Source organism: Eurosta solidaginis, chromosome 1, assembly GCF_040869045.1.
Source record: "Eurosta solidaginis isolate ZX-2024a chromosome 1, ASM4086904v1, whole genome shotgun sequence".
Classification (NCBI taxonomy): Eukaryota; Metazoa; Arthropoda; class Insecta; order Diptera; family Tephritidae; genus Eurosta; species Eurosta solidaginis.
The window spans coordinates 315,737,917-315,761,700 of NC_090319.1; the positions used below are offsets into that span (position 1 = coordinate 315,737,917).

Here is a 23,784-nt window from a genome sequence, read left to right on the forward strand (position 1 = left end):
GAAAGCAACGATAGGCTGCATGAAAATGTCGACAAAAAAGGAAAGCGGAGTTGTATTTGGTGATGATTGTTGATGAAAAATTCGTTGGACTCGAAATCCTACCTTCTCCTATTTCAAAAATGTGCATATTTTACATATTTCTGATAGCATCAGTTTTTGCGATATGTATATAAAAGGCGGGTTTTTGAATCGTTGGAACATATTTATGCAATATATATTTGATATTTTATATTTTATATTTCATACATAAATATATACATACATAAATAAAAAAAAATTGCAAATAAATAAATACATATACATATGTATGTATATACAAGAGTCAGGACGGGGTAGCCTTGGGGTGCCTTGCCTAATGATTCGGTCGAATATAAATATTCTCATTCTAACATATTTATATGTCAGTTTTAAAAGATGTATGAGTGTTTAAGCTCCAAATGTATGTACGTGTGTAAATATGCATATGTGTGTATACATATAATTTTACGTGAGTTTTTAGCCGGTTTCAAACGTTTCCAAGGTGCACCACGTGGAGGCAACTTACTTTGCACCTCGTTTATATACCTTTCATGAAAATGAAATGGTATATTAATTTCGTCACGAAACCGAAAATTGTAAGTCCTTACAGGAAAATAGATAGACCCACCATTAAGTATACCGAAATAATCAGGTTGAAGAGCTGAGTTGATTTAGCCATGTCCGTCTGTCCGTCTGTCTGTTTGTATGCAAACTAGTCCCTCAATTTTTGAGATATATTGATAAAATTTGGTGAGCGGGTGTATTTGGGCGTCCGATTAGACATTTGTCGGAACCGACCGGATCGGACCACTATAGCATACATCCTCCATACAACCGATTTTTCAGAAAAAGAGGATTTTTGTAATATCTTACCCAATTTAACAGTTTGAAGCTTCAAACTTCACCATATACTTTCGTATATTGCACGTATTGTTGCCTGAAAAAATTGATGAGATCGGTCGTATATATAGTATATATCCCCCACAACCCATTGTTCAGATAAGGAACTTTTCGTAATTACTGCCCTATTTTAAGAGCTAGAGGCTTCAAATTTCAACCAATGCTTACGTATATAGCATAAATTGTTGTCTGAAAAAATCATAAAGATCGGTGGTATATATAGTATATATATGGTGGTATATATAGTATATATATAGTATATATATAGTATATATATAGTATATATATATGTATATCTTCGCAAATTTTAGCCCCATTTTAACAGCTAGAAGCTTCAAATTCCACCGAATACTTACGTATATAGCATATATTGTTGTCTGAAAAAATCATAGAGATCGGTTGTATATATAGAATATATCTCATACAACCGTTTGTTCAGATAAGAATCTTTTCGCAATTTCTACCCCATTTTAACAGCTATAAGCTCCAAATTTCACCGATTGCTTACGTATATAGCATATATTGTTGTCTGAAAAAATCATAAAGATCGGTGGTATATATAGTATATATATGGTGGTATATATAGTATATATATATAGTATATATATATATATATCTTCGCAAATTTTAGCCCCATTTGAACAGCTAGATGCTTCAGATTTCACCGAATACTTACGTATATAGCATATATTGTTGTCTGAAAAAATCATAGAGATCGGTTGTATATATAGTATATATCTCATACAACCGTTTGTTCAGATAAGAAACTTTTCGCAATTTCTAACCCATTTTAACAGCTATAAGCTTCAAATTTCACCGATTGCTTACGTATATAGCATATATTGTTGTCTGAAAAAATCATAGAGATCGGTTGTAAATGTAGTATATATTTCATACAACCGATTGTTCAGATAAGAAACTTTTCGCAATTTCTACCCCATTTTAACAGCTATAAGCTTCAAATTTCACCGATTGCTTACGTATATAGCATATATTGTTGTCTGAAAAAATCATAGAGATCGGTTGTATATATAGTATATATCTCATACAACCGTTTGTTCAGATAAGAAACTTTTCGCAATTTCTGCCCCATTTTAACAGCTATAAGCTTCAAATTTCACCGATTGCTTACGTATATAGCATATATTGTTTTCTGAAAAAATCATAGAGATCGGTTGTATATATAGTATATATCTCATACAACCGATTGTTCAGATAAGAAACTTTTCGCAATTTCTACCCCATTTTAACAGCTATAAGCTTCAAATTTCACCGATTGCTTACGTATATAGCATATATTGTTGTCTGAAAAAATCATAGAGATCGGTTGTATATATAGTATATATCTCATACAACCGTTTGTTCAGATAAGAAACTTTTCGCAATTTCTACCCCATTTTAACAGCTATAAGCTTCAAATTTCACCGATTGCTTACGTATATAGCATATATTGTTTTCTGAAAAAATCATTGAGATCGGTTGTATACATAGTATATATCTCATAGAACCGATTGTTCAGATAAGAAACTTTGCGCAATTTCTGCCCCATTTTAACAGCTAGAAGCTTCAAATTTCACCAAATGCTTACGTGTATAGTATATATTGTTGTCTGAAAAAATCATTGAGGTCGCTGGTATATATAGCATATATCTCATACAACCGATTGTTCAGATAAGAAACTTTGCGCAATTTCTGCCCTGTTTTAACAGCTAGAAGCTTCAAATTTCACCAAATGCTTACGTATATAGTATATATTGTTGTCTGAAAAAATCATTGAGATCGGTGGTATATATAGTATATATCTCATACAACCGATTGTTCAGATAAGAAACTTTTCGCAATTTCTACCCCATTTTAACAGCTATAAGCTTCAAATTTCACCGATTGCTTACGAATATAGCATACATTGTTGCCTGAAAAAATCATAGATACCGGTGGTATATATTGTATATATCTCATACAACCGATTGTTCAGATAAGAAACTTTGCGCAATTTCTTCCCCATTTTAACAGCTAGACGCTTAAAATTTCACCATATGCTTACGTATATAGCATATATTGTTGTCTGAAAAAATCATAGAGATCGGTGGTATATATATTATATACCCCATATAAACTCTATTTTTTGCCCCTTTTTTACGGCTAGAAGCTTCAAAATTCATAACATTACGTTTACGTCATATATTGTTGAAATACGTGACTCATAGTCATAGTTTTTACACGCAGACCACAAAAAACCTGAAACTTTGCATCCTCACACAAAGTACATACCTGTTTTTTATTTTATATTTATCTTCAAAATCGTTAAGGTATGTAGATCTGTTCACTATATATTTCTTATCTTATACATCCGATTATTCGGAGATTACGAGCGGGATAAGATTATTGTTCAGCCCCATTCATGAAAGGTATGAAGTCTTCGGCACAGCCGAAGACAGTCCCGTTTTTACTTGTTTTTATTTTATTCTTTTAGTTTGTTATGTTTTTTTTTTTTTTTTTGTTTTTATGTTTTAAATTTTTTTACTACTTTAAATATTTTCTTGTTTTGTTTGTTGATGGATTTTTAATATAAACTTTATAAACTTACCTTTTAAATTCTCAAATCTCTTTACATTATAGTTTATTAAATACTTAGATTACAGATTTAAATATGCTGTGACGAAAATGTCACTACAGCTTTCTTTAACCGTGTCAAATAATTTGGTTCTTCAATCATATTTATTTTAAATCTTTCCCAGAATTTTTTGAACTCCTTATGAATTGACTCCCCAGCCTGTTCGGATCATAATCCTAAACCATTGTTGTCATTGTGCCGGTATACTTATCCCCTATGGTCACTTTTTTTACAGTGGGAAAGAGGCTAACACCAGGCAGGGACTACGCCGCGTAGCGGTAAAATTATATGTATTATATTTACACACGTACATACATTTGGAGCTTAAACACTCACCCAGCAAAAACTGCCTAACGCATTCACGTATACAAATGCAGTCTTGAGCTGTCATCTCCTCTACAACAAAAAAAAAGTTTGTTCTGGCTATGGTGGAACTATACAAGGTCGTAGCACGGTGACAGCTGATTGTTCTTTTTATACTCAGTTGAGCAGAGCTCACAGAGTATATTAAGTTTGATTGGATAACGGTTGGTTGTACATATATAAAGGAATCGAGATAGATATAGACTTCCATATATCAAAATAATCAGGATCGAAAAAAAAATTCGATTGAGCCATGTCCGTCCGTCCGCCCGTCCGTTAACACGATAACTTGAGTAAATTTTGAGGTATCTTGATGAAATTTGGTATGTAGGTTCCTGAGCACTCATTTCGGATCCCTATTTAAAATGAACGATATCGGACTATAACCACGCCTACTTTTTCGATATCCAAAATTTCGAAAAACCGAAAAAGTGCGATAATTCATTACAAAAGACAGATAAAGCGACGAAACTTGGTAGGTGGGTTGAACTTATGACGCAGAATGGAAAACTAGTAAAATTTTGGACAATGGGCGTTGCACCGCCCACTTTTAAAAGAAGGTAATTTAAAAATTTTGCAAGCTGTAATTTGGCAGTCGTTGAAGATATCATGATGAATTTTGGCAGGAACGTTACTCCTATTATTATATGTACGCCTAATACAAAATAGCAAAATCGGAGAATGACCACGCCCACTTTTTAAAAAAAAATTTTTTTAAAGTAAAATTTTAACAAAAAATGTAATATCTTTACAGATATAAGTAAATTATGTCAACATTCAACTCCAGTAATGATATGGTGCAACGAAATACAAAAACAAAAGAAAATTTCAAAATGGGCGTTGCTCCGCCCTTTTTCATTTAATTTGTCTAGGACTTTTAACGCCATAAGTCGAACAAAAATTAACCACTCCTCTTGAAATTTGGTAGGGGCATAGATTTTATGACGCTAACTGTTTTCTGTGAAAATGGCCGAAATCGGTTGATGCCACGCCCAGTTTTTATACACAGTCGTCCGTCTGTCCTTCCGCATGGCCGTTAACACGATAACTTGAGCAAAAATCGACATATCTTTAATGCACTTAGTTCACGTGCTTACTTGAACTCATTTTATCTTGGTATGAAAAAAGAACGAAATCCGACTATGACCACGTCCACTTTTTCCATATCGAAAATTACGAAAAATGAAAAAAATGCCATAATTGTATACCAAATACGAAAAAGGGATGAAACATGGTAAGGTAATTGGATTGTTTTATTGACGGAAATATAACTTTAGAAAAAACTTTATAAAATGGTTGTGACACCTACCATATTAAGTAGAAGAAAATGAAAAAGTTCTGCAGGGCAAAATAAAAAACCCTTAAAATCTTGGCAGGTATTAAATATATAAATAAATTAGCGGTATCCAACAGATGATGTTCTGGGTCACCCTGGTCCACATTTTGGTCGATATCTGGAAAACGCCTTCACATATACAACTACCACCACTCCCTTTTAAAACTCTCATTAATACCTTTAATTTGATACCCATATCGTACAAACTCATTCTAGAGTCACCCCTGGTCTACCTTTATGGCGATATCTCGAAAAGGCGTTCACCTATAGAACTAAGGCCCACGCCCTTTTAAAATACTCATTAACACCTTTCATTTGATACCCATATCGTACAAACACATTCTAGAGTCACCCCTGGTCCAGCTTTATGGCGATATTTCGAAACGGCGTCCACCTATAGAACTAAGGCCCACTCCCTTTTAAAATACTCATTAACACCTTTCATTTGATACCCATATCGTACAAACAAAGTTTAGAGTCACCCCTGGTCCACCTTTATTGCGATACCTCGAAAAGGCGTCCACCTATAGAACTAAGGCCCACTCCCTTTTAAAATACTCATTAACACCTTTCATTTGATACCCATATCGTACAAACACATTCTAGAGTCACCCCTGGTCCAGCTTTATGGCGATATTTCGAAACGGCGTCCACCTATAGAACTAAGGCCCACTCCCTTTTAAAATACTCATTAACACCTTTCGTTTGATACCCATATTGTACAAACAAATTCTAGGGCACCCCTGGTCCACCTTTATGGCGATATCTCAAAACGGCGTCCACCTATCGAACTAAGGATTACTCCCTTTTAAAATACTCATTAACATCTTTCATTTGATACCCATATCGTACAAACGCATTCTAGAGTCACCCCTGCTCCACCTTTATGGCGATATCTCGAAAAGGCGACCACCTATAAAACAACCGCCACTCCCTTTTAAACCCTCATTAATACCTTTAATTTGATACCCATATCGTACAAACACATTCTAGAGTCAACCATGGTCCACCTTTATGGCGATATCTCGAAAAGGCGTCTACCTATAGAACTAAGGCCCACGCCATTTTAAAATACTCATTAACACCTTTCTTTTGATACTCATATTGTACAAACAAATTCTAGGGTCACTCCTGGTCCACCTTTGTGGCGATATCTCGAAGCGGCGTCCACCTATGGAACTAAGGATTACTCCCTTTTAAAATACTCATTAACACCTTTCATTTGATACCCATATCGTACAAACGCATTCTAGAGTCAACCCTGATCCACCTTTATGGCTATATCCCTAAATGGCTTCCACCTATAGAACTATGGCTCACTCCCTCACAAAATACTCTTTAATGCCCTTATTATGTATGTCACCGTGAATGTTTGCGTCGCATCCACTCACATTCACATTCACACAGAATTCGTATTTTATAACTTCTTACGTATTCTCGTTCGTTCTCTTACGTAATCACTACGTATTCACTGAGACTGTCAAACCGAATACGTAGCCAGTATAGCCACTTATTATTTTTGTTATTTCGGAAAACTTTGCAGTGAAATTTTTTCGGAATAACATCGTTTCAACGAGCTGGTAATATTGCAGCTACGCCCAAGCTTCCCTAGGCATAGCCCCGTTGCAGTTGTTAATGCTACACTCTTTGTAATGTTAACCTGTTCTTTCTCATAATATAAAACTTAGAATTTTTTACGACAAACAAAATTTCTGCTAAAAGTCGAGAACAGGGGTCGACTGCTAATATGTGTCCAAAAATATAGAGGGAGGTGTCAAAAGACGCGTATTGACCTCGACAACAATAATCCGATAATGTGTTCTCTGTCCGTAGATATTTACAGTTGAAGTCGGCAATTTTTACGTGGTTGTTGTAATGTCGTGCACTAAAAAAAATTTTGTGGACAAAGGGATTTTGCACGCATTTAATTTTGATCCCACGCGAGGTCGAAGACTACCAACGCGGAAAGGTGTTCTGCGCAAAAATAATATGGATGCAACCCCGGTTTCGGAGGCACCCTGGGTAATTTTTCGTATTTTCGTTTATAAATTTTGAACGAGTTAATATTTTTATTTTCGTTTTACACCTATCACGATATTTTTGGACGCGTATTAGCAGTCTACTGTTCTAGAGTATTACCAAATTTCTAATTTATTTTTTCAATATTTTTTGTTCGAATTTTTTCTAAATTCCCTCTATGTTCTTTCAAGTTGTATGTATGGGTTGATTCTAGATAGGTAGAGTTTAACCTGATACAGTACCCAGATCGAAGTTTAGCTAGAGTGACGCGTATTTTCCTAGGGATAGTGATTTCCTCCTCTGCTAGTTCTGGGAATTTTTCTTTGAGTACCGGATTTGCCGGGCAAGTCCTGGCATAGAGGTCCGACGCCTGTTTGAGGATATCTCTGAGGACCTGTTTGTGCTTTTTTGCTTCATACGGGTGTGTTCTCAGGTGCCGTATTTCGTCATAATGCTTAGGGAGATGACGCCTTAAGCCCCTGGGCTTGGGATGGCCAGGTTTCTGGGTATTGAACACAAACTGTTTGGTTAGCATCTCATTTCTCTTAATGGGGAGTACTCTCGCCTCATTATGTAGATGGTGTTCTGGGGGCATAAGAAAACAGACCGTAGCGGTTCTGAGGGCAGTATATTGGGCCTCTGTTTTCTTCCAGTGAGTATCCTTTAGGCTTGGCGATCATATCGGCGACGCGTAGCATGCAATCGACCGGTCAATTGCTTTGTAAGTGGCAATGAGTGTTTTTTGTCTTTACCCCAAATGCTGCCGGAAAGAGAATTGAGGATTTTATTACGGCTCTGGATCGTAGGGATAATTGCGGTTGCATGCTCTCCAAAATGTAGATCCTGATCGAACGTCTCACCTAGGATTTTTGGGTGTAAGACAGTCGGTAGCGTGATTCCATCGACGTGGATGTTCAATATGGTCGACATTTGGCTGGGCCATGTTGTAAATAAGGAGATTGTTGCTTATTTTATTAGCTATATCATCGATGGGTGGGCCTGGCCCTGTGGCCCTTATTGTGCAGTCATCGGCGTAGGAAACTATAGTGACTCCTTCTGGTGGTGAAGGTAGCTTCGATATGTAGAAGTTAAACATAAGCGAGGATAGGACACCACCCTGTGGTACCACTTGTTTAATGGGCTTAGATGTTGCTTTCCTGAATTGTACCAATGTGTGCCGACAGATAATTTGCGATACACCTTTTAATTTACTACGTTGTTGGAGAATCACTGATTTATAAGCAGGGACAGAAAATAATAATTTTTTTTTCGGAGTCGAAAAAGTCCTGGTCAACAAATTGTCCTAGGGGAAAATGTTTGAGTTCCCAGGTATCCCTATAGCAATATCATGTCGAATCATGCATCCTTTTTGTTATATAAAAATTAAAAAAAAATTTTATTTCGGATAAGCCGTTTCTTTGTTATCAAGCGGGACTTTTATTTTGGACTTAAAAAATAAAAGTCCGGATTTAACTTTTATTTCCGGACTTTTATTTTTAAAAGTCCGAGTTTAACTAGTTCTATCGGGCTCAAAAAATAAAAATCCGAAAATAATTTTTATCTTGGTCCAAATATATTAAAAGTCCAAAATTAATAGTTTTGCAAGGAATTATATTATAAAAGGAATAACATTTTGGGTCCCTGGCTATAATTTTATAGGTTTCGCTTTTTTTTTATTCCTGTAAAATTTGACGAAATATGCATACACATTGAACGAAGCTCTAAATATAACCTTTATCGGCTGTCTATGGAAAATTTCAATCTTTTTTTCACGAAATTTTAAGATTCTCAATTTTTACTCAAAAATTATAAAAAACGAAAATAAAAAGTGAAGTGAATGAAGCAAACGCGACCCAGAAGCAAGTGAATATTTTGACAGCAAAAATGAGTGTTCGTGACACTTTGCGTCGCTATATAATAGGAAAAAACGTAAGACAATCACCTGTAGTCACCGAGAGTCACCGAAGTGAATGAATGCTGTTATATGATACGAATTTGGTTTCACTTAGGTGAAAATGACTCCTCGCGTCGGTTTGCGTTATACATAATAACGCCGTAAAGAATCTTCACATTTCGTAAAAAAAAGATTGAAATTTTCCATAGACAGCCGATAAAGGTTATATTTAGAGCTTTGTTCAATATGGATGCATATTTCGTTTAATTTTACAGGAATAAAAAAACAATCATAAGCGAAACCTATAAAAATTAGAGTCAGGGACCCAAACTGTTATTACTTTTGTAATAAAAGTCCTTCAGAAAAAATTATTGGTAGTGTGGGCTAGAAGGTTCAATGTGGTCATTATAAATCGTTCCCGAGATGTTCGAGCTTGTACCTTAATGGTGCTTGTTACCGGAACATACCGGATATATTTTTTAACAACTATAATAATTATACCTCCGTTCTAATTTTCTTATAAATCGGTAGTTTAGCAGATTCTCGAACTAACTAGTGAATTATTTCGAGCCTCAAAAGTGTATCGCAAATCATCGGCCTCGTTGGCAAGCATCGGTACGATTCAGGAAGGCAACACCTAAGCCCAGAAGAATTAAACAAGGGGTACCACAGGGTGGTATCCTATCTTCGCTTCTATTTAACTTCTACACATCGAAGCTCCTTACGCCATCAGATGGAGTTATCATTCTATCCTACGCCAATGACTTTTCGATAATGGCTACAGGTCCCGGGTCATCCATCGATGAGCTAGGTAATAAAATAAACAACTATCTCCTGATCTCTCCAGTTTTTTCGCCTTGCGAAACCTGGCATTGTCACCGACCAAATCATCGGCGAGCTTATTTGCAACATGAACGCGCCAAATGTCGACCATATTGAACATTCACGTCGATGGCATAACGCTACCGACTGTCTTACACCCAAACATCGTAGTTGTTACGTTCGATCAGGATCTACATTTTGGAGAGCATGCAACGGCATTTGTTCCTAAAATCCAGAGCCACAATAAAATCTCTTGCCGGCAGCACTTGGGGTAAAGACAAAGAAATACTCATTACACTACTACTACTACGCTACGCGTCCCCGATATGGTCGCCAAGCCTAAAGGTTACTCACTGGAAGAAAATACATGCCTGCCAAAATACTGCCCTCAGAACCGCTATGGGGTGTCTTATGTCCCATGAACACCATCTACATAATAAGGCGAGAGTACTCCCCATTTGGGAGAGAAATGAAATGCTAACCAAACAGTTTTTGTTGAATATCCAGAATAGAGATATACGCCGCCGATAAACGCCGCCGCCGCCGCCGATTTTGGTCGTTTTTCGCACGCCGCCGCCGAAGGCCCGGCGTCCGGCTCGTTACTATATTTTCTACTCGTTTAAGACTGTTTAGGCCATTTATTGTTCATGTCGAAAATTTATAACTTTTCAAAAGTTATTTAAAATAACAGGCGCTTCCGATGTCAGCTTAACACGGACTTTCCATCACCCAATTCAGCAAGTTATTAAAACAAAATACTAAAAGAAAAGTTATATAATAAATTTATATGCTCACTTTGCATTTTTGAAAAAATCAATAATGAACAATTAATTCAAATAAAATGACCCAAGGCGAACATGTTTTTAAACTGTCCCCAAGAATAAGCGAAATCAGTGATGCAAAATCCTTTAGTAGGTTCTAGGGGCATAAACACTCCTTTGAAATTATTCTTACCTCATATTTAAGTTGAGGATATATGTACATATGAGAAGGATTTGAAAAATCGCTTGGGATTACATTCAAATATCTGTTGTTTATTTGCGAAACTATACAATAATTTTGATTTTCACACTTCATCCTTCAACACCCAAGTCTCCCGGTTTGACATTTCCTGAAGTTGGCGGCCCTATCCAAAACTAGTCCCTTGGAGTGAATCACATTGATTATAGCCTATCAACCAAGTTTAAATATCACCTACACGTTACGGCTCCTTTTACAATTGTGAATAATTAGGCACATATATCTACCAGGTGAGGCTTTGTTCTTCGCAAGAAGACTCAAAATGGTGAAGCAAAAGCTTTCCCAAGACAGTGGAACTAATGACCGTGTGTGATACTACCCTAACGTAGTGGACAGTCGAACTTGTCCGAAAACTGAAGCTACGCGGTCATCCATAATGGGCTCCTATATCGTAAGGCCGGAAAACAGTAGTTAACAACTTTCAACTTAAAATCCGTCTGCTTTCATTCTAAATTTGATTTAACGAAGACTATTGAAATCAATGTTGTGAACACAAACGTCTGCAATCTTTGGTCTACATTTTAAAAATTTTATCCAGGGTCCTTGTAAAATTTTAATTATGTAGATGCGCCGAGGATTATACGGATTTTCACCCATGACGCAATGATATCCACTTAGACTGCTTATGATTTCGAGGGCGGCATCTTTGGCCGAATAGTCACTCTCTAACGTTTCAAAGTGTAGCTCGGCAGCATAGCGCAACAAAAGCATCCGTTGGAAAGTCTTTGGAGCTACACCTGGAGCTTCTAGGAAAGTGACGTCGACGAAGGTATGAGTTCGAAGTCGCAGTCGTATAGCTTCTGTACTGGCATATGGTGTGAGGCTCAGGAGGCGTTGTAGCGACTGGTGGTAGGGATTCCTACTGTTCGCACATCGGAAATTTTAGCTCTTAAAAACAGCCGAAAAAACTGAAGGCGCCTTGTGCCACGATAGTCATGAGTATTAATAGACCATTCATAGCAACCCTAAGTCGCCTTTATGCGTGACCGCCAAGGAGCGACAAATGATTTAAAGAAATTGTGTTCGCGACGATTATTAGGAGTTAACCCTAGGTGAAACTACGCTTTGCACGAGATATACAGGCAAAAGTGTGACTATTTTATGTATCTCTATTTCTTTTCAGCAGACGCAGCAGTACCAATTCCAAAGACCGGGGTTAGGTTCGAAGCCTCTCTGGAGCATGCGAACGAGAGACAATCCCATCGCAAGGAGCTACTCCTGAAAATTTTTGAACGGTCTGCGAGATTTTGATGCAAAAACCCCGGATCTTTCTGAAATGGCCAACACGTTGATTTCCTTAAATACATATAAACAAAAACTTTCCTAAATATTATTTTTTTAAATAGAAAAATCAAGCTTTTAAAGTAAGAACACCGGCGTACGCGGGCGCGCCGCCTACGCCGCCGCCGCCGATAAAGTGATCGGCGTAAACCTCTAATCCAGAAAAATGGGCATCCCAACAGACATCTGATTGATGAGCCTACACCGCTATGGGGCTTAAGGAGTCATATCCGGAAGCATTATGAGGAAATACGGCACCTGAGAATACAGTCGTATAAAGCAAAAAAGCACAAGCAGGTCCTCAGTGATATCCACAAACAGGCGTCGGACCTCTATACCAGGAATTGCCCGGTATCCAGTACTTAAAGAAAAATACCCAAAACTAGCTGAGGAGGAACGCATTCTCCCTAGGGAAACGCGCGTCACTCTAGTTCGACTTCGATCTGTGTACTGTAACAGGTTAAACTCTTACCTATCCAGAATCAACCCCAATATATAAAATGTACATATGTCCTGCTTGCAATGTGTCCCTACATGACATTAACCATGTTTTCAATTTTAATGTAGAACCAACGGCTCTAATACCCCTCTCACTATGGTCCAACCTGCTCAAACAGCAAGTTTCCTTGGGATCACGTTAGAGGACATTGATGACAATTAGTGATCGGTCGCACCTTTTGAATATATATATACAACAAGAACAACAGTGTCTTTACCGTTAATACAACAACAACGAAGAAGGTGCTGTGACTAAAATGCGCAGTAGGTATGGAGGTAAAGAAACTTCAACGGAGTTCATACTATAACCAAAATGCTCTTTCCGGTGGAACCGGGATTTGCCCATAACCGTAAAATCCACTTGGACCTGTGGACTGTTCTGCAATCACAATAAAAAACTATTGATTAATCCCGCCTTTTGGATGAAATGAAGCACTATTATTTTACCACGAACAACAACAACAAAACAATGTAATAAATTAGCTTTTTCCTGAAAATACTTAGCCATGCCTCTTATAAGCGCTGCATCTTATTTGGCTGCTTTTGGTTGTAATTCTCCAAATAGCTGCTTAGCTAACTCACCATCTTTCCATAATTTACGATTACGCTCACGTGCATCTGCATTAGCTTTGAACAAACTCTCCTCTATTAATTCTTCGGACAAAAGTTCTTCGTTATTGTAAAAGCAAATAAGTTCTAAAAGTTTTTGTTTTAATTCGTAGCTAACTTCCACACCCTTTTGTTTCATAAAGCATCAGACGTTGCAGGCTGCCAGCATCAAGCTCCGAGTCTTCAGAGTAAATAATTTTAGGAGCAAAACTTCAATAAAGGGTTCAGCCTCATGATGCTGTTAGAACAAAAGGTAACGTTTTACAAGACGGTGCACCATCTAATTTTTATCGAAAATTATCAAAGGTGGTATCAAAAGGCGCGTCTCGACCTCCGTTTTTTTTATTTCAGTCGAAAGTTATTTACAAAAAACCGTAAAATGACCCCTAGAGGGTCCAAAATATGGGCCCGATCCATAGTTTTTTGCATAAAACACTTTTCTGCGTTGGCGGCCTTCGGCCGCGCTTATAAAAAATTACCCCGGGGTGGGTCCGACACCGGTTTGGGGATCACAACTAAATACGCGCATAACACCTTTCTGCATTAGTATGTGTTTGTGTACAACAAATCTGCCAAAAAAAACAACAACCACATGAAAATTTCAACCGATTTTTCGCTTTATCTTTTGACAGAAATAAAAATTTAAATTTTCTAATGGATTCTAAAAACGAAGGTCGAGGCGCGTCTTTTGATACCACCTTTGATAATTTTCGATAAAAATTAGGTGGTGCACCGTCTTGTAAAACGTTACCGAACAAAATAGCGTCTAATGAAATATATATTCCACTTATGTACATTAAAAACTTGACGATGCTGTTCTCTAATTATGTTCTACTCGCAGCCAGTTTAATTTCAGAACACTACTCGAAAAGGCTGCAAGCCTGCCAAAACAATGCCCTCGGAATTGCCACGGAATGTTCGATATTAAATAGTTATGCAAAAGAGCATATCAAAAACTGTTTACGTTTTTGCTGATTTACCGGAAACCGCCACCCTAGCAAGCTACTGGTTAATATTCGGCTCTTTTAAAAACACAATCAATATTACTGAAATCGTTTAGTATTGCTTTTTATTTATTTACACTAATCAGGTGTTTCGCTGCAATATTGCCAGCTCGCTGAAACGATTTTATTCCGAAAAAATTGCACTTCAAAGTTTTCCGAAATAACAAAAGTAATAAGTGGCTATACTGGCTACGTATTGGGTTTGACAGTCGCAATGAATACGTAGTGACTACGTAAGAGGACAAACGAGAACACGTAAGAAATTATAAAATACGAAATTCTGAGTGAACGTGAAAGTGAGTGACTGCGACGCAAACATTCACGGTGACATACATAATACGGGCCTAAATTCACATTTTTTAAACAGCTGATAAAGTGACATTATAGTCAATGCCATAACGATTAGACAGCCAAAAAAATTGTAATCCCCATTCCAAGTAAATAAATGCAGGTGTGCGATTTATCATCTCCTGTCCCGGCGCTCTTGATTCCTATCCCCTCTGCTTCTTCCCCTAACTCCCATTCTCATTCTACTCCACCCTCACCCTCATATTTGGACTAATATCCCCAAAAATAAGAACTATTCAAATAAAAACGGTTTTGTATAGATGTAACCATCAATACCTTTTCTTTGATACCCATAATATATGTATATAAACCTTCTGAGGTTACCCTGGTCCACATTTTCGATATCTCCCAAACCAACTAAGCAACAAATTAAAACTACCTCGTCAATGCCTATTGTTTGATACCCATATCGTATAAACACATTATAGAGCTTTCCTGGTCTACATTTTGGTCGATATCTCGGAAACTAAGTTGAATATTGAAATGAAATCAATTCGTTTTTAAAACCCTCATAGATACCTATCGTTTGATACCCATGTCACATGACCACATTTTAGGGTTACCCTGGTCCATATTTTGGTCGATATCTCAAACACGTTCATAAATCTTTGCAGTTTTTTTAGCCTACAACCATTTCGAGCCACCACCAAATCTATGCTCAAAATTTCAACTTAATCAGTTCAGCGGTTCTCGAGCTTTGCGGTCCAGAAAAAAACGGCTTTAAAAGTATATATTATAGTATAGATTAAACGGTTTTATTTAGGTTGACTTGAATTGAAGTTTATGTAACTTCCCCATAAGCTTGAAACTTGGAATATAGTTCAGGATCCGATGACAATGCAATAATAAGAAAAAATCGCCGCTAGGTGACGCAAGGATCGATATATTCCAAAAATCGTATTTGTGGTCCGATTTGGCTGATATTTGGAACACATAATGCATACAAGAATAGAAAGCGACCTATGAAAAAATCGCCGATAGGTGGCGCTAGTATCGAGATATTAAAAAAAAATCGTATTTATGGCCCGATATGGTCCATATTTGGAGCACATAATACATACATGAAAAAAAGCGACCTATGATGTCCGATTTGGCTCATATTTGGAAAGAATATTACATACAGTCCGGTAGAAGTGACATCAAAATATTTTGGAGTTGGAGGAGGGACAAGCATACGTTGCGCAGAGTCGAGTATAGTCTTTGGAGGGATTATGTATTGAGGACTTAGATTGTAACAAATTGTCAGGAAGGAGTCCTTGTAATAATGAGTCACTTAATGAACTAAATAGAATGAGAAATAATAGGAAATTAAATAAAGACTAAAAACTTGAAAAAAAAACAAAAATTAAAAAATAATTTTTAGTTAAACGGTTTTATTGAAAACAATACTTAGGTGAAGTAATAATAATACTAAAAGCTAGAAAATAATTAGGTAGGTCCTACGTACTAGTCATCACACTCCTCATCAATCTAGGGCGTTGATCACACAATTAAATAAAAGCGATGGACGCGTCAAATTTGTATTGATAGGCATAAGTAAGACCAACTGGACCTTAGTCAGGTTATGCTACGCATCACATTTTTAGAAATTTCACGCGCCCAACGCTTTTATTTAATTGTGTGATCAACGCCCTAGATTGATGAGGAGTGTGATGACTAGTACCCAGGACCTACCTAATTATTTTCTAGCGTTTAGTATTATTATACTGTGATTAGTGAATGTGCCCACTGATTAAGCGTGAATACTTCTATGACCATTTAATCATTGATTGAGCCATGTACGTCCGTCCGTCCGTCCGTCCGTCCGTCCGTTAACACGATAACTTGAGCAGGTATTGAGATATCTTCACCAAATTTGGTACACGAGCTTATCTGGACCCAGAATAGATTGGTATTGAAAATGAGCGAAATCGGATGATAACCACGCCCACCTTTTATATATATAACATTTTGGAAAACACAAAAAACCTGATTATTTAGTAAATAATACACCTAGAATGTGGAAATTTGACGAGTGGACTGATATTGAGACTCTTGATAAAAATAAAAAAAAAATAAAAAATTTAAAATGGGCGTGGCACCGCCCACTTGTGATAAAATAAATTTTACAAATATTATTAATCATAAATCAAAAATCGTTAAACCTATCGAAACAAAATTCGGCAGCGAGGTTGCCTTTACTATACGGAATACTTTGAAGAAAAATTAACGAAATCGGTTACGGACCACGCCCACTTTTATATAAAAGATTTTTAGAAGGGGTGTGGACGAATAAAATAAGCTATATCTTTGCTGAAAAGAGCTTTATATCAATGGTATTTCATTTTCCAAATGGATTTATAACAATGAATAGGAAAAACTTCAAATTAAAAAAAATGGGCGGGGCACCGCCCCTTTTGTGACTAAGCAAGTTTCTATGTTTCGGGAGCCATAACTCGAAGAAAAATTAACGGACCGTTATAAAATTGGGTACACAAATTTTCCTTATAGCAGAAAATATTTCTAGTAAAAATGGATGGGATCGGTTAAACACCACGGTAACTTAGATATGAAACCAATTTAAAAGGATCGTAGACTAGAATAATAAGCTATAACTAAAAATAGTTTTGAATCAATGATATTTCACTTATCAGGTTTTATTGTAAGAGGAAATGGGGTGACATTTTTTTTAAACGGGCAGTGCCACGTGTTATGTAGAAAAGTAATTTATCTGAAATTAAATGTACAATTAAAACTCACGATGAGTATATAATGTTCGGTAACACCCGAACTTAGACACCTTTATTCGTTTTTTATTTTATTTTTATTTTTTTGTTTTTTTTTCCCGCTCTGTTGAAAGAAAAATTCTCGTATGTTGCATGCACGGAATAATTTCTACATAATATATCTTAGGATGCAATAGTAAATCGTAAGCGCTTATCGAGGCTAATATATACATACAACATATATTTATTAACATATGTCCATGTACATTAGATTGAAACTTCTTTTTATTTCCTTATGAATACGTCTAGGATATTTCCTAAAAATTTTTAAGTTTTGCATAGTGAGCCATATTTTTATTACTAACAATGGAAATTCCAAACACACTCTTCTTGCCTATTATACATAATTTTTTCAACATGGTTGGATATTTTCCAAGAATATATATATATATATATACATTGTAAAAGTCTATAACAGCGGTCGACTGCTAATACGTGTCCTGCAAGACTTGGCTTGACCTCAGTATTAATAATCCGAAGGCGGAAAACAAGCATTTTGAGTTGTTCAAAAGATATTAACAAAAAAAAATGTTTATTTATGACAAAGCTCTCTTAATGGGACGAATAACACACACATAGTGACGATGACATGAAACCAATTTTACTAAAATAAAGCGAACAATATGATAAAGTTTGATAACAAAGCAATTATTTAACAGGTCTGCTTTCCAGAAGCATGCCTATCAATCCAGTTCAACTTTCACCATGTGACGAATACCTTATCAGTAGAACTAGTCCCGCTAACACCAACCTTTTTATGGTTTCCTTACACTTTGATTAGAGAATGTGCTCATTGGGTAAGGTTTGTTTTAAAACTTTTTAAATAAAGTAACCAAAACAAAAGCATTCGATTTTATTAAAAAGATAGATAACTTTAAACAACATTTCAGGTGCTTCCAACAACATTTCAGGTGTTTCCAATTTTCGACACAATAGTTGCTTATATGAGATACATATGGGGTATTCCATCCCATTTCGACCAATTTTGAACCTGACCCCTTTAGAATTGGCTGAACGTTTTTCTTCTTTTTCAGAAGTTTTTCAATTTTTTTCATCCAACTCAAAAAAAGTTATGAATTTTTAAAAAAACACCGTTTTTTTTTTTTCAAAATGCTATAACTTTTTCAAAAATTTACCGTCTGGGATCTTTTTTTTTTTGCTTTTTTTTTAAATGTACTTTTCGGAAAAAATTCAAAAAAATGTTTAACGTTTTTTTTTTTGTAATTTTTCAGTTTTTCGAGATTTTTCGAATTTCGCCCTTTTGTTTTTTTTTTTTTTTTTCATAAAAAACTTCAATAAATTCTGCAATCATCCCCACTAATCCCGTAGTGGGCCGAGAATTTTTTTTTTTTTTATTTAATTGAAAAAAAAAACTTTAAATTTTTTTTTATTTTTTTTGTATTTTTTCCGAAAAGTACATTTAAAACATATTAAAAAAAAAATATATATTCCCAACCGGTCAATTTTTGTAAAAGTTATAGCATTTTGAAAAAACACCGTTTTCCAACTCAAAATAAGTTTTAAATATTTTGAAAAAAACGGTGTTTTCTTCAAAATGCTATAACTTTTTCAAAAATTTACCGTTTGGGATCTTTTTTTTTTAAATATGTTTTAAATGTACTTTTCGGAAAAAATACAAAAAAAAATTAGTGGGAATGATTGCAGAATTGATTGAAGTTTTTTATGAGAAAAATAAGGGCGAAATTCGAAAAATCTCGAAAAACTGAAAAATTACAAAAAAAACTTTAAAATTTTTTTTGAAAAGTACATTTAAAAACAAATTTAAAAAAAAAGATCCCAAACGGTCAATTTTTGAAAAAGTTATAGCATTTTGAAAACAAAACGGTGTTTTTTTAAAAATTCATAACTTTTTTTGAGTTGGATGAAAAAGTTTGAAAAGTTCTGAAAAACGTCTTTCGTAAGCTAGAAAAAGAAGAAAAACTTTCAGCCAATTCTAAAGGGGTTGGGTTCAAAATTGGTCGAAATGGGATGGAATACCCCATATATATGTAGCTGCCAATCAGACTTTTCGAATACAATTTGGATGCAATTCAAACCATTAGATTAATTAATTTTGTTGATTTACTTCTTAAAACGATAAATTCAAAAAAATGTGCGCGAAGTTGATTCCATTGTTGATAAAACAAGTGTGATATCTTATCCATCAACTGCCTGACAGGATGTCTAAGATGACTACTTTTTAGCGTTTTGACAGTATGTTCAATATGGCGTTGCATAGAGCCGGCTATCTTAAGTGGGTGATGGAAAGAGATACAGAATGAGGCCACTATATCCACTTTAAAAATCAGCTGCTCGAATCTGTTTGTAATTTTGACGTCTATACAGAAGTTAGCACACTTGGTTTATCCACAATGGTTGATTCAACAGCTAGTTGCGATGGATAAAAATTTACAGAAATGTCAGTTGAATTCACTCATAATTCGGTTGATTCTACCAGCTCTCTGTTTCCGTAGGTGTTGAATTGGAAAGCCCGGTACTAGTAACCTTGAAATAACCGATTTTTGAGTTAATTCCATATTTGTGCGATATGTTCACAACTATCTTTAATTTATGAATGTGGCTTTTACTCAGTTATATTTTTGAAAAATGTGGTGATTAAACTAATTTTAAATCATTTGGTGAAATTAATTTTGAACCGAGGCAAACCATCGGTTCTTAAAAGCCGAAAATAATGGGTGCTTTGATTTAGAAGCCGCTTTGGCTCAAATCTTGTTCAGCCCAGCCACGCACTATGTATTTATTAATCAAACTAGTTAGGTAATCATGCATTTAACCAAAGGATTCATCGTTGCCACCGCGTCGCACTCGAAGGCTGTTCCGAATTGCGGCATATTCATAAAGCTCTTATTAATCAATAACGAATACCAAACATCATTTCTACCACAATATAATTGAGCCACTGCATAAAATAAGACACGTTTCGAAGTTAAGTGAAAATGTTCCAACACAAAATCCTCTGCAAAGGCAAAGGATTCACCTTCAAGCCAAAAGTTATAATCTCTCAAAGATTCAAGAAAGGCGCAATGAAAACGAAATATATCGGCAACTTGCGTTTCATCAAGGTATTGATTAGTGCTGGAGGTCTCAAAGCTTAATAACGTTTGCCGTTCCAAGCAGTCCAAAGCTGTATAGTAACCATCGGAACTATAGAGCAAATCTGATTTATACCAAAGATCAAAACCCAAAGTGGCAAAATAATGGAAAAGTGGGCGTTGAAATAATAAAATAGTAAAATGTAGAAAATGGCGCAAGAAATAGATAGGATGATTGCAATCATCAAAGTCAATGAATGCAGTTAAAAATGTTTGCCTTAATTTGCGACGTCGTAAATAAAGCAAATTTCTATAGAAATCAACCTTTTCTAGCGTATAATTTCCATATATAATTGTAAGGTTAGACGGATCTAAGTTTGTTTTAGCAAAGGCAGATAGCAGACGCGGTAAATTAAAATCACTGCGTTGTAACTGTACATTTAAGAAACGATCCCATTGCTCAGCCATAAATAAAGAACGTCTTTTCTCTTGAAAGCGTGAAGTATGATAAATGTACGTGGCTAAAGCTACTTTGCGGCTAAAATGTGTTTTAAATACGTTCCAATTCCAATACTCTGATAACAACAAATCTTCAAACTCTTCGGTAAGCAAGAAACAGTCATCATACTTAAGAGCCCAATAAGCCTGCCATAATACAAAATTGAACAGTATGTTTGGATGAGTTGATTGTATAAGTGCAGCAGTATCGTGAAGACGATTTCTTTGGATATAAATAACACGCGCAGTTGCCAGCTGTTCTTCACTTAGTTCCAGACTCCTAAAATACAACTGGAAATATTCACTTGAAATATTATAGATGAAAGAACCGTTGATAACAGCTTCATTGTTATATTTTCTGCTGTATAGACCTGCATGCGCTTTGTGGCCGAGATCATTTTCCCCAACTAACGCTCGACAAAAAGTCTGTAATTCGTTGGCTAATACATCCACAGCATGTGTGCTACTGTTTCCACGAATCTCTGATAGTTTCCTCCGCCATTCATACATTGAAAGACAATAAACATCCTCATCAGCTCTAACTGGTGCCACGTAAATTGTGTTCTCGGCAAAGAAAATGTGTACGAAAGTCGCTACACCATGTGCTCCTAACTCTGCGGCTAAATTCATCCAATCGAAGTGCACATTTTGCGATTCCAGTTCTAACCATTCATGCCGCAGTAAAGGCCATTGCATATAAATATGAGCGTTTTTTGATAGAAATGGAATTTCTTTTAATAAACGATGCCATCGATGTAACGGCGGTAAATCAAGGTGCTTATCAATACGTTTACGATGATTACAGGATGTATAGAGTCCACGAAGTAGTCGTCCTGAGTGCGTAACAAATTGCATTTTATTGCGTTCAAAGAAATGCATACGGTCCTGGTAGTTATATAAATATGGTGAAACAAATGATTCGTCAGCATAAAATGATGATTCATTTGATAATTTCATCTCCTCATTCATAGTTTCGTTATAGTAGCCGCAAGCGTGAGCAAAAAAATCTTCGCACGGATCCACATCTTCATCAATGATGTTCAACATACTGATAAGCTGCAAATGATAGAGACGTGAAATCACACTACCCGTGCGTACCTTCACCTCGTCCGCGTGACATTGACCGCATTGATATTTTAAAAATAGTAACAGAAAAAGAATAATCTTTTGCGCGTAGTTTTCATTCATCTTCCGATGATATCGTATTAAGTTCGCGATTCTGACTAAGTTTAGAAATTTTAATCTACCAAATTCCTTAATCGTTTTACTTTTTGCATAGTTCGCTGTTTTTGCAATTGGAAAAATGATAAGAATTGTAAATATGTATATAAACTTATTAGGGCGCTCTTTATTTGTATAGGAAGAAAATAAATTCAGGTTTCTACTAGACCTCTGCATTGATTGATTAAGAATCGGGGCCAAACAGTGTAAAGTGGATTTAAATACTCTATTATGTATACAAAACAATCAATTTTGCATATCAAATAATCTAACTTTAAATCATTATAGTAATTAACAAAGGCCCTAACCAAAAGAATTTTCGAAAATTTCATCTTTTACAGATTTTTGTACTATGTATTAAAATACACCTCCATTAAAAATTTGGACGAGTCAAAACCAACAACAACGCAGCTATACAACTTTGAAAAGGCCACTCCCACTCACACCTCAACACCCACTTCCATACGCACTCCACTGCTACAATCTCTACCTGTTTCAGCTCAATTCCCTACCGCCACTTGTTAAAACCATCATTAATGCATTCTGTCTGATGTCCATATTGAGAAAACACATTCTAGGGTCACGCTAAACTATATTTTTGTCTAACAAACTGAAAAGAGACAGAGTTGATGGGCTATATTGCCAACACCAGGCACACGTTGCGGGGTAGGAACGAAATAAATGAGCATTGGAATATCTGTTGGGACTTTACAATATTGTGGCAAATATTAGCATTTCGATTCCTCACTATGCTGCAACTGAATAAAAGCACAACAGCAATAAAGCAAGCAGTCACATTTATGTACAGGTAAACATCACAGCAAGCAGCCACACATACCTGTAGACAGCGAAACTAACAGCAAAGAGAATATTTCACATACATACTCACGCATATAACCAGAAGACAAAACGTGAATATCAGATACATACAGGAGAAATAAATGAGCAGCTGTTCTCGAAAAGTTTAGACCTTAGGAAAAATATGCGAGCGAGGCAACAGAGAATATAAAAGCAGCACGAGCTGATGAATAATCAATCGGTTTGATTTTATCACGCTATCAAGGAAGTACGCCAGTATTGTAATTGTGAAGTACTACTGCCACAGTAGAGTTGTAAATAAAGAACATTTTGTCATACTGAATATTTGACTTATTTATTCGACAGTACAGGGATTCGGACGTTAACAGAAACTGCCACTGCCTCCTAGAATATTTTGGTAAGAAACTGACAATCGTCGAAAAGAGACTCAACAACATTTTGTGGGACTTCTTAACTTAAGATTGGGAGGAGGAGATAATTTTCCCATATTCTCCAACTAGAAACGCCATTTTATTGACCACAGTTCAATATTGTATGCTTTTGCACGTTAGAGGAACTCAATACCTAACAGAGAGTATTTAGCTGTAAAAACGAGGGCAATGAAACATTACCTGTTCTACGTTTCCGGTGTGACAGTGAGGACAGAAAGGACCCTCCTCAGTCCTACGCTTATGTAGATACTCCTTGAGACTGCCGTGCCCA

The 23,784-nt window shown here is 36.0% G+C and overlaps 1 protein-coding gene and 1 long non-coding RNA gene across 3 annotated transcripts in view; both read right to left on the reverse strand.

Annotated features, from left to right (window-relative positions):
- The window catches only part of LOC137237679 (uncharacterized), a 480,678-nt gene that overhangs the window by 443,904 nt on the left and 12,990 nt on the right, over positions 1–23,784 (reverse strand). The window lies entirely within an intron of this gene.
- LOC137243933 (uncharacterized) lies at positions 19,345–22,407 on the reverse strand. Its single transcript, XM_067772294.1, has one exon. The coding sequence runs from the start codon at positions 22,228–22,230 to the stop codon at positions 20,266–20,268; it is 1,965 nt and encodes a 654-aa protein (XP_067628395.1). The 5' UTR covers positions 22,231–22,407; the 3' UTR covers positions 19,345–20,265.

What these genes read in the sequence shown, in the direction of transcription:
- LOC137243933 (XM_067772294.1), bottom strand. Translation starts at nt 22,230, where the DNA reads ATGAATGAAAACTACGCGCAAAAGATTATTCTTTTTCTGTTACTATTT.